The sequence below is a fragment of the Misgurnus anguillicaudatus genome, chromosome 23, assembly GCF_027580225.2.
Source record: "Misgurnus anguillicaudatus chromosome 23, ASM2758022v2, whole genome shotgun sequence".
In the NCBI taxonomy this organism is placed as follows: domain Eukaryota; kingdom Metazoa; phylum Chordata; class Actinopteri; order Cypriniformes; family Cobitidae; genus Misgurnus; species Misgurnus anguillicaudatus.
The window spans coordinates 4,803,081-4,816,168 of NC_073359.2; the positions used below are offsets into that span (position 1 = coordinate 4,803,081).

General features: G+C 38.5%; 2 protein-coding genes across 1 annotated transcript in view; both read right to left on the bottom strand.

Annotated features, from left to right (window-relative positions):
• Positions 1 to 13,088, bottom strand: part of LOC141349208 (uncharacterized) — a 53,171-nt gene that overhangs the window by 25,227 nt on the left and 14,856 nt on the right.
• LOC129454148 (sialoadhesin-like) overlaps positions 7,164 to 13,088 on the bottom strand; it is a 104,737-nt gene continuing 98,812 nt past the window's right edge. Inside the window, exon 7 of the mRNA XM_073861513.1 lies at positions 7,164 to 7,509. Coding sequence (XP_073717614.1) covers positions 7,484 to 7,509 — 26 coding nt within the window. The 3' untranslated portion in view covers positions 7,164 to 7,483. The remainder of the gene's footprint in view (positions 7,510 to 13,088) is intronic.

Below are 13,088 nucleotides of genomic sequence, written 5' to 3' on the forward strand. Positions count from 1 at the left end.
GCACCAAGACAGAGACGAGATACTGAGAGAGGTAAAGTGGTACTGCCATGAAGGCTGGCCAGACAAGTTTATGTTGGACGGGAGATGTCACCAGTATGCCCCGTTTGCTGGAGAGCTAACGGTAGAAAAAGGTCTGCTACTCAGAAACAAAAGACTGGTTATACCCAAAACACTACAGCCTGAGATACTGGAGAAACTGCACGTGGGCCATCTCGGCATTGTTAAATGTCGTGAGAGAGCCAGACAATCAGTATGGTGGCCAGGACTCAGCACTCAGCTCAAGAACCTGGTTGAATCATGTGACACCTGTGCCAGAGAAAGAGTTCACCATAAAGAACCACTGATTCCCTCAGATTTCCCAGAGAGACCATGGGACGTCATAGGAACAGATTTATTTGAGTTGAATAACCACCAGTATCTTTTAGTGGTTGATTATTTTTCCCGCTACGTGGAAGTAGCTAAACTGTCTAGTACAACATCATCAGCCATTATTGACCATCTGAAATCGTTCTTTGCTCGACATGGGATTCCTTCTATAGTAAGAAGTGACAATGGGCCCCAGTTTTCTTCCGATCTTTTTAGCCAGTTTGCAAGAAAATGGACATTTGAACATATCACATCAAGCCCAAGGTTTCCCCAGAGCAACGGAGAGGCCGAACGAGCAGTCAGAACAGTCAAAAGACTGCTACAGAAAGAGTCAGACCCATATTTAGCCCTTATGGCTTATCGAGCAACCCCTCTCTCCAACGGCCACAGCCCAGCCGAGCTACTTATGGGCAGACGCATCAGAACAACTGTCCCTATCATCCCATCTTCCCTCCATCCAGGTTGGACTAACTTGCGGCTGCTGAGACAGGAGGAGAAGGAAAACAATAGGAAACAAAAACTGAACTACGACAGACGACACAAGACTTACCTTCTGCCTCGGCTCAATACAGGAGATCATGTCTGGGTGTCAGACACAAAAGAAAGAGGAACAGTGTTGAGACCCGCTAACACACCAAGATCCTACTTAATTGAGACTCCTAGCGGCGTGCTCCGTCGCAATCGATACCATCTTACAAATACACCTGTGGCTCCAGGAATATCTGAATATTCACCTGAGACCCCACCTGACACGATTGCAGCTGAACCACCCACAGCAGTCCACAGTTCTGCTGGACCTATCCATATGCAGCCCAGCAGTCCTGAGCCAAGAAGGTATCCAGTGAGAGAGAGAACAGTGCCAGGGTACCTGAAGGACTTTGTTACTAGTTAGCAGGTAATCCTAGGCTTTCTGAGTGGCACAAGGGGCAGAATAATCCCCTCACTCAGCTGAAGGATTGGGTAGTCTACCCCACCTTCATAGTTAAGTAATGTGTTGGGGAATGTAAAAGAAAAGTAACAATGAATGGGGATTAAGTTTATGTTTACACTGTGTTTAAGAACTTTGCATTAATTTTATTGAGAAACCTTAGACCGGTTACCAGAAAAAGAAGACAGGAAATGTTTCATGTTTTGAAAAGTTGGAACAATTGAGTTTGATAGCCAATAGACAGTTAAAACATAAGTTGAATAAATGTTTCAGAATTACAGAACTTAAAAGGGGGATGTTGTGTTAGCAAGTAAATACTAGAGGAGTATTACTGCCCTCTACAGGACGAGAGAATAATGTTCACTTGTATGGAGAGTTTGACATGGTTAAGTAAAGCTCCAACTCAAGTATCTTTCGAGTGTTGTCAGTTGCTGTTTCATTCATCGAGTTTGCATCAGGAGACATAACAACCTGCGTGAATTCTTATCAAAACAGATATTTGTAAAACTGTAATTTTGTGTAGATGTCTATATATCCGGGTCGCGCACTCGCGCGTCTGTGTGCACGCGCTTCAGATATGAGTCAGTCAGCGTGAGGGGATCGCTTTTGAGTCTTGTCGCTCTTAATAACTCTTTAACATTAATCAGGTACCGAACTTTATCTCTCTTAATGACTCTTTTAACATCAAGCAAGTCCTGCAGTCTATTTTCTAAGTCATGCATTAAAGCGAAACCAAAATGAATTGAGACGCATTTTTGTATTAGATTAAGCATTAGGAGGACGGTAACGTTACACCTCTCAGACGTATAAATAAAGATCATATCAGATGTCCAACGAACATTTAGAGCATTGGATTTGGTAGACGATTTGCTTAATGTTCTTATTTCTATGAAAACCTTTTACTCATTTAGAGAGAGTCACATTTGTCTGCGTCTCTGTTCATTCAACTATGGGCTGGACCAAGGGTCAAACAGAAATTGCGCGTTGCGTTAATCTCCGTTAAAAAAATTAGTGGCGTTAAAATGAATTTGCGTTAACGCGTTATTAACGCGTTAATTTTGACAGCCCTAATTTAAATACATTTTTGTTATGTTTGGGGAGCTGTGCAAAACTCTTGAGCAGGATGGCGGCAGAGGTTTCCTGAGGTGTCCTGGAAAATATTTATCACCCAACAAGTATTAGTATTATTAAGTTGCCAGTATGCACTCATTGAACATAAAACCGTTCGACATGATTTCTACCCAAATCTGACATTGTGCAGTTAAAATCACCACCCAATATTAAGTTTGGGTAAAAATTCTTTTCAAAAGTTGCTCTTACATTTAAAAGCCTACCCTTGATTATCTCATAAATCTGATATGAGTGTGGAGTAAAACTCTTAGTAAAAAGAATAGCTCCTCCTCCACTAAGTTAGGTGTTGTGACTTGAATCACTGTGTGTCTCTTGCAACACGGCAACATCAATTTTTCTTTGCTTAATTACTTGAAACAGTTCTGCCATCTTTTCCATTTCCCTTGCTCCATTAACATTTACTGTTGCAATATTTACTTCCCCGATAGTTAAAGAAAAAGAAAAAAACAAGAAGAAAAAAATAAACACTCTGTACACAAACATCACATCTAAAAATGCACTATTAGGCTTTATCACTACCTCCATTAACATTGTCAGAAGTGAGCTTCGTCACTATTTTCTTGAGTCTTTAAATCTCTTTGTTTGTAAACAACCTTTCTGACATAAAGTGTCTTATTCACAAATCAGGAAAAACTGCTTTACAACAAACCCCACTCTTGTTTTTGGTAGTCCTAAGAAAGAGTTTGATCTCATCATATTCTTAAGTGTAGTTAGAAAAATCAATCTGAGACAAACTGATGCTAGAATCAGAAGATTCATTGCCACTTTCCATTTCGTCTTCATCAATAACATCCTCTACATCCGCTTTTTTAGCTCTGACATTTTGGGAATCTCCAGATTTTTTCCTTTTAGAAGGAACTTTAAACATAGTTTGTTCCATCTCTGTCATCATTTCAGGGTTATTCCAATGCAAATTAGGCTGTGAAACAGTAAAGTCACTATCACTGTATCTGTATTAACACCAGTTAATAGTTTTGGAGGCTTCGATATTCGAGCAACTTTCATTAGTTACGCTCTCACTTATCCGAATCACCACACTTTTATTCACGGGCAGGTTTTCTACTGCTCTTTCCTCCGCTATACTATCATCCGCCATAGGTGGATCAACGTTTGAGGGTCCAGCCTGCACTACTTCGCCAACATTAACAACAGCCAGCGAGTTGTTGTTCTCTTTGTCTTTACCCGGACGAGCGCGAAATAAATGAGGGGTCTTGATTATTTATAGAGCTGGTACTAAGTTGTTGTGTTGATTAGTGATTGATAACCAGCCGTGTTCATTGCTCAATGATCGAGAGCCAGCTGTGTTCATTGACTGATCAGCTCCTCCCAAACCTTGTTTATAAAACATCATGTCCTAATATGAACTATTTACATACATCAGATGTATCAATATGTACCTTTGAGATACGCACTGTTTATGTAGAGATAGAGTTTACTTTTGAAAGGGTATCGCCCAAGTGGCAGCTTCTACATTTTCTTTTTTGAATAATTAAGGGTTGGACTGACTATTGACTTATATCACTGTTTTAATGCAGTAAACAACACTGATGCTTTTCCCAAATGTCCAACAACCACAAAACTGATGTTTACTCAAAAGTGTTCATACCTTGAATGTGTAACAGCAGGATCAATGATGAGAGTCTGAAGTTCATGATGTAGTTTTGTAGAAAGTCACATAAGACCCAAAACTCTTTTCTTATTCCTGAGAAAAAAACAAAACATCATTGTGACGCTTAATTCATCAGACAGTTATTACAGTAAAATAAAACACAACTAAAATGCTTGTTTTTTGTAATATTTCAAAGATTCAATACATATACATGTGTATACATACGTGCTCGTGGAGATCTCTGACTTTAACCGGTTTGTAAAGTTGTGTCAATATCTGAAGTTGTGGTAGATCATTTAATGATCTGATTTTCGTACTCAAGCGGATGTTAAAGAAAGACTCTCCTTCACTTTTAAACACTTTTCATAGCATAAGAAGGAAACCATTTCATAACATGCTTAAATTTTACATAATCTGACAACTATTCTTATCTTTACGTGTAGCTGTTATTTGTTAGAGAGTCCTGTAAACAGTGACGTGTTTACCATTTTGGGGGCCCTAAAGAAAGTCCAAGAAACTGGTGCCCCCCATGCCCCTACATTGCCTGAATACTTTTCATTTGAATTGCACGACAGTAATATTGAGAATATAGAATTAAGTTGGATGTATAAAAACAGATTTATTTTATTTTGAACTGCGTAACATAACATGGTATAAGACAAAAAAACTTGTTCCACCGGCCTCCCTTTGTACAGAAAAATATTTTCAAGCCCCTCTCAGATCTATCCTTTGCTTGCAAATTCCTTATAGGATGTGTGAGGATTTGACAATGAACAAGAGAACCCAAGCGCAGACGATGTCGGGGAAAGTGAACATTTATTAACATGAAACACAGAAAACAAACCCACGAGGGGGCAACTCAACACTAAACATGATATACAAAATACTAACATGACATACCGACTAGACTTTGATATAAAACAAGACTGAAATCAAACATGAACTCAACAAAGTACAACACATCTGTACACAATGAACCAGCACAAGATAAGAGACAAGAGGAGAGTAAATTGGGAAAAACTAAACAAGATAACAAGGGCAACACAGGTGAATGGGATGAACTGATAATGAATAATTAACAAGGAGAACAAGGGGGCGGGCACTAGGAACGAGACACCAGAGGCACATGACCCAATATACAAGGCCATGAGCCTCCACATGGAACAAGAGACTGTCAGAACCCTGCCATCACGATAAAACATAAATATATAACAAGACTCTTATGGCAGAGATGGATTTAAAACAATGTAATTTATACACTACTGCAACTTCAGTCTGTGAACTTACTAAAAAAACTAAATAAGAAAAAAAGGTTAGATTACGATTCAGACAAACACAAGCAGTGAACATTGTAAGTTGGTTATTGCCTGGATTTGAATTGGGAATCACATAACTCTCATTTTCATATTGCAGAAACAAACTTACTGTGAGATACAACAAGCATATAGACACCACTGCCTGTAAAAGATGTCTCTTATCTGTACTTCATCTTTTATGTCTCCAGCAGAAAAAAATCTAATCATTAATCTTCATCTTTTTACTGCTAGTGCTCTTATTCTTGAGCAACAGTCTCAACTTGATTCACATGACAGATTATGTTTCATATTTTTATAAACCTGTTCCTTTAGTTCCTTATTAACTGCGCCAATAATCTGCATATGTTTCATACTCCATACGACCAGCAAAGTATGAAGAGTATGAAGAGTTAATATCTACTGTTGATCCCACTAAAGCACAAACTTCTGTAGAGGTGTTAGTCACACCCCAACAGCTACAACACATAAAACTTCAACATTACTCCACTAAGGTCCTGTCCCTAATAGCGCACCTTATGTGGGCTTTCGGTCTCGTGGCCTTAAATTGTGCACGCTCGCTCAGTCTATGAGTCCGTAGGGTGTCCCATCTGTCATTTTTACACTCCGAAGTCCACACTGCTGCAGCCAAAACATTTAAAATAAACTGAACAAATGCTTTTCCAACTGCAAGATTAAAGCACATCCCTGTAATAAAATCCTAACCTAACTAAAAACAGCATTGAGTTGAATAACAGAATGACTTATAGTGAAGATGAAAGTAGATCACAGTATCATCTACATAAAGATGCACTATAGCAAAGTTTTTACAGGATTTATGCATTATGATGTTACAGTTGATCTGACACTGACACAAGACTGTTGAATGATAAACTCAATACTTCAATGAATAATTCATCTATTTGAACATTAGATTATTTACACTGAGCTGTCATTAATATATCACTGTATATGACATCACTGCATCACTGATGTCACTGCTGAGAGACTGTTGCTAGGTGATGATGTCATAAAGAGAGTTGTGACATCACTCCAGCAATTCTGCTGATCTGCACACAAACATTTGCAGCAATAGAGTCTTACAGTGACAAACACACAAAAAGAGATAAAAAATGAAATCTGACCATTAGTGTATTGTATTATAGTCTATAATTTATATCATTTATAAAATTTTATATAATTTATAGAAGAGTATACATTAATATTATAGGCTTTTATTTTAGATACTTTTTGTCATAATAATCTTCTGTATCGAAATCAGCAAATAGTTCTTTCTTATAGTGTATGGAGGACAGGTTTAACAATGGGACAAACTAAACTTTGGGCAGCTCATCTGGGACGACTCAAAATGTGTCACAGAATTAGTAAACATTTTTTTCTGGACAGGTTTGACTAAAGATATAGTTGAGTTTACATGACATCGCCAGTACACTGATCATTGATGCTCTACAAAAGCTCCACTAAAGCCTTTGCCAGTATTATGAGTGCCATTTTAATAAATATTGACCCACTATAGTGGAGTAAGACTGGTAACAAACATATGTTGGAGATTTCTGACACGTTTTCACTTTAAAGAACATTAAAGCCCAATCTGTAGCTTTCTGATTGTTTCAGTTATTTGTGTGTAAAGCATTGTGGATGTTTATAAGAAGACTTATGGTTTATTTCCTGCTTTAGGTCAAGTGACAATTATACAATGTAAATATATGACATTTAAAATACATGACAACGTGTACTTATAATACAAGATAACAATATGGAGTTCGTCATGTGTTATAAATCATCATACTCATAAATGGTACAACCACAAATAATGTATTGAAACTGTTATACTGATTATTTATTAGCGAATACAACATACAGTATAATAATGTTTATTATACGGGAATATACCTGCAATAATGCATTATAAACACAGACTTCATAGAAAGTGTTACCACATACTGCAGTCAAAACAGAAAACAGAGAAATATTCAAAACATTTATCTGACGATTGTGAATGTCTTAATACAAATATAATATGTGGAAAAATATCTCAGAAATGCAGGATTAATAAAGCTTTATTAAAACATTTACAGTAGCAAACCTTCAGAAAGCCAAGCCTTGTTTTAATCAGTATCATACAGTTTTATATATTTAAGCATTTGTTTTGTCCATCGTATCTGAAAAAAGATACAAACTCAGTTATATTCAGAAAAGGCAGAACATTCAGAATTAGACTTTTCTGTGATTCTCAGATTTCAGTCTCACTGCAGCCGTTATCACAGCGCTACTCAACAAATAACCATCATGACAGCTGTGTGCATATTTTCAAAATAACACAAAAGTTCTGAGTGATGCGCTATGACGTTCAGTGCCACTGACAGCACTAAAACACTTTCACTTTTGGTTGTGTTATTACATTTAAAGTACAGCCTGCATTCAAAAATAATAATTCCACCTTGATTGGGTTTCTTTATCTTCTTTTTAAGGGGTTTCCCCAGTAATGATGGTACATAAAACAATGCGGCATATCTGCACCTGACTTTGAAACCTGCAGAAGCTGCGCCAGTGACTTATTTGACTTATTAGGCAATAACTAACCAAGATGTGTGCTTGTACTTGAACATTTCGGTAATTTTGTATCATCTCACTTCAATATTAATGATCAGCTATAAGTGCTGCACAGTGAGACTGAAAGTAGCTCAGTGATGTGGGATTTTAATGTCATATGTTTTATTAATATTGTATTTAGAAGTGTTTTCAATAATCATTATAGTATGCTGAAGTAAAAGATTGTTTGTGTTTGTCTGAGAGAGTGGAAAGTTACTGAGAGGCCTCTGTGAGCCTCTGTGTTTTCAAAAGTTTCAAGGTCGTGGTTGGATTAGTGAGGAATTTGCAGCTGGGAACGGTCGAGATAAAGAGCGAGGCTTAAAGAAGAAAAGCAGACAGATAACCATGTATTAACTAATGTTTTAATATTCACAGGATAAAATATGCAATATATTTCTTACTTAATCAATATTAATCATTGAATAATTGATGTAATAAAGATATGATGTGGTCTTTGATAAATGTGTATTAACCAATGAAATGAAGGTTGCATACAAAATAATCTAATGGGCGGATGGCAGCTCAACCTTGAAGAACAGAATCTCCTGCGCTTGTTCTTTGTGTGTGTGTGTGTGTTTTCTTCCCTAACAGATGTTTTTTTAATAATGATTAAAGTGTTTGCTTAGAAGTAGTATTGCAGTAAAAGATTTAATATGTGTTTATCTATCTAAAGAAGTTAATGTGTGCCTTATTCATATAACCAATTTTATGAATAATGAAATGATGTCATGATATTGAAATGTGTTTTACATAATAATCACTTTCATTTTACAGCTTATGTTTTTTATGAATAAATGAATGTTTTATTAATGATTTGGTTTTAAGAAAGCATTATTATATTCTATGTGAAGTCAATCATATGTGAAGTGGAGGAGTACTGGGGAGGAAGTTACGGGCTGCATGGCCCTCAGGGATGAGCGGAGAAAAGTTTGTTTTTTCTTTGCTGTGTGTGTGTCTATCTTCTGCAGGCTAAAATTGGGTGGTGATGGAGTCAGATGTACGAGGGGAACGGCCTTTGTGGGTGGAGATTCTAAGAAGAAAGATCGACGTCACATATTTTATAAATATGCATGTTACTTTTTGAGGTCGTCGTTCATTGCTTGAGATGACCCAGCGCTGTAAAACTTTTTCATATCTGATCAATAAATAACTTAATTTTAATACCGTGTCTTTCCTCTAAATATGAACATGCAATGGACCCTTAAAGTCCAACAATTGGTGACCCCGACGTTCTTTGGAGGGAAGGAGAGAAGGAAAGAAGGAAGGTTTCATATTGAAGAAACCAGAGTAAGGGAGGACTCGTTTTCAACACAAAAAGAGCGCTCTACTAAAAAAGGTAAGCAGAAGCCTGTTTTATCGAATTCTGCTAATTGGATATACCAAATTACTTGTGTTGATAAGGAGATCCGAACTGAATTACAAATTTAAATTTTTTATAAGTTGATCGGAGTGAAAAACTTTTTGACATTGAATTGTGTTATTAATAAAAGGTTGAAGCCTGTTGATAGAATAAATATCAAGTCGGTCGTAGCCGCAGTATTATAAAGGAAGACGGTTGTAGCCGTAGTGAATGTCGAGTCGGTTGTAGCCGTAGACATTATAGGAAACTAAGTCGGTTGTAGCCGCAGGAATTTAATAAAAGGTTGAGGATCCCTTTAATACATTAGGTATTATAAAATACCGACTCAGGTGGTAGCCTGTAGGGGGTGTACCAGCAGCCCGTTGGATGAAAGGTCCACGAATACTGAAAGAGAATTAAATAATAGGTTGGAGGCCTTTAACGCATTAGGTGTTATAAAGTACCGACTCGGTTGAAGCCGTAGGGGGTGTTACAGCAGCCCGTTGGATGAAAGGTCCACGAATACTGAAAGAGAATTAAATAATAGGTTGGAGGCCTTTAACGCATTAGGTGTTATAAAGTACCGACTCAGGTTGTATAGCCTGTAGGGGGTGTACAGCAGCCCGTGGATGAGAGGTCCACGAATACTGGAAAGAAGAAGTGACGTCTTAATGTGAATAGTATTGTTGATATATTGTTGTTATTTTTGTGACATTTCTGTGAAAGTTGTATTGTGTTTGTATTGCGGGTGAAACTCCTGAAAACTACTGGTGTATATATCTTTCTGCTAGAAAAGAGTGACGTGTTGTGCTTTTTGAAGTTTTGAATGCTTGTAAATTGTGTGAAAATGGCTAAATTTAAAAAAAATGTGATGAGTATGGTTGCCTAACAGTGTATGTGCAATGGCAAAAAGGCAAGTAGTTTGGAAAGGGACCAACTGTAAAAGACTCAGAAACAGATTTGAGAAAGGGGACGAGAATCGCTTTTGTTGCAGCTGAAGTCGAGACGATTACAAAGAGAAAAGGGGAAGTTGACAGTTGTGCTGTGAGCGAGCAACAGGAAGTAGAACTAGGAGGCACTGAGCCAGTACCCTCAGCCCCACCCATGGCTCCTCCTCAAGTGAAGTCACTATACCCCTCACTGCACACACCTCCTCCTTATGAGGAAAAGTCTGTTTCGATCTCAAAGCAACAGCCGGTGTTAACAGTAAACAGTGGTGAACTAGATGTTGAATTTGATGAAATAAAGGCCCTGAAAAGAAAAATGGAAAGATTACAACAAACAATTATGACACAGGGAGAGATAATCACAACTCTATTAAGATTACAGAGAAATACAAATGATAGCAACATGGGAAAGAGATCTTGTGTATTACACAGACAGGGCCATAAACAAATCACACAAACAGAACTTGTAGAGGTAGATAAGATTAAGAATAAGCTTTTGAAACTGCAGCTAGAACAGACTAAACAGGCCAACACAAAAAAGAAACAAATGCCCCAGCAGGCCCAACCAACACCAGTAGCTATGACAACTAGTGTCCCGGACAACGTACAATATCCCAATCAGCCCATAGATCCATATACAGGCCCACCCTATAAAGGAAACCCGTGGGAAGGATATAACCAACAGAGAAGGGGAGGGCCAAGGAGGAGTAGTAGACTAAAACGGGGAGGTTTTGGAGGTTTTGTAAGGAATACATGTTATGTGTGCGGACAAGAAGGTCATTGGGCCAGAAGATGCCCTCAAAATGGGTCACAGCCCCAATATTCAGGTGTAAGGTATCCACTTAACGCACCAAATGCAAGGGGATGGGGTCCCAATAGAGGAGGTGGCGGGCGTGGAAATGGTGGTTTTGCCAGGGGACCACCAGCGCCACACAACCCATCACAACCAGATTTAATGGCGCCTATGCACCCAACATGGGGCCAAAGGGAGTGATGCGGATGAATAACGGGGCACACAGGAACCCACCATGAAAGGAATGGCTGGACCTCTCATGGACCACTTAGAGCCCTAGTGGATAATGGGCCTAAATAGTCCACCGTAAAAAAAAAAAAAAAAAAAGTTTCAACAACGGTGGAGATAATGGGTTTCTGGTAAAATTGAAAAGTGACTATCAACAAATCTCTACCCTATAAGGTAGCAAACCAGTCTAGTTTGCACACATTTCTGTATTCCTCCAACACACTTGTTAATAATAGAAAGGGACCTAGAAATTACAATGACCTGTCAATGTTGTAATGTGCCCCCGGACGGATGGGGCACAAATGAATGGCTAATTAAACTATGGAGAGATAGAGCCTTATGTCTGATCCAGGACCAGAGACTTATGTTATATATATATATATATATATATATATTTTTTTTTTTTAGGGGGCCTTATAAACAACAAACAATAGATAATAAGGTATGTACCAATATATAAAACGGTGTCTTAGATAAAGTTTACCAAAAAATCCTGGCCAGCCAAACCTGAAATTATGTCCATGAGGGTGTAAACATGACTGATCTAATCACTGAGGGTGAGCCACATGATGGCATACCATTGACTGAAAAAGCAAACAAATTGAGAGATGGTTTGTTCGCGGTACCACTGACAACTCCCCCACCGGTAATCACGTTATTTACGGATGGCTTTGTTTTAGAGCATCAGATGGTACGCTGAAGGCAGGTTTTGCAGTTGTTGAACAGGTTGAAAATGATTTTGTGACAAGAGTAAGTGGCAAATTGGAGGGTAAACAATCAGCACAGAGAGCAGAAATGATAGCTTTGATTAAAGCCTTGCACTACACTGGTGAAGAGAGGGTGATTATTTATAGTGACTCTGCATATGTGATTGGTGCAGTATATATGGAACTGCCATATGGCAGATAGGTGGGTTAGAAACCAGGAAAGGCCGGCCTATAATAAATAAATGCTAGCGAAGCCTGACATATAATACAGGCTGTGAAGGTACCTAATGAAGTGGTTGTTGTCAACTGCCTAATAAACCACTTATATCCCCAACCATGGTTTCCCAAGACAAAGTTAGATCTGACAAAATTGACAAGCACGCACTGGAATTGACATATAGTTTCGGGGCTGCTCATTGCCCCAATGCCAGAGCAAAGCTGACATAATGAACCTGACTTTGACATTAAAACTTGACTTGACAAAATCTGTGCACAGACAAAAATAACATGGCTTGACGAATTACCAATTGCATTAATGTCTATTCGCTCTTCTGTTAACAGGATTTCTGGTTTCACATCCTTTGAATTGCTTACAGGTCGACAGTTTCCAGGCCCACGGAACGCCTTGGTGTAGGATCCAATCCTGCCACTAACTAATGATGTTTATTTCTACAAACTAACTGCTATGATTAAACATTTTTCCTGCCAGGCTACACGACACCGGGACAACGACCAAGCTGTTACAAATGATGATTGAGTGAAAGTGAAGGTGTTCAGACGGTGCTGGGCCGAACCGAGACGGTCCAGGCCACCGAGAGTAAAAGCAAAAACCTAACATTGTGTTCAGCTACAGGGCAAAGGCGACACTTGGTTCCATCTCTTTTCTTGTGTTAAATGTGATTTTCCCAGCAGGTCTCTCACAGAAATCGGTGTGGACCTGAGGACTCAGGTCCAAGAGAGGGAGAGTGTTGAAAGTGAAAGTGAAAGTAAATCAGCTGGAATACAGAGAGAACAAACAGGAAGTGAAACATCAGGGGTAACACTCGCACAACACCAACAACAAAGTCAACAAACACTCTGTAAAATTGTGCATAAAAAAGGTGACATTTTTTCCAGCCCAGAAACAGAACCACAA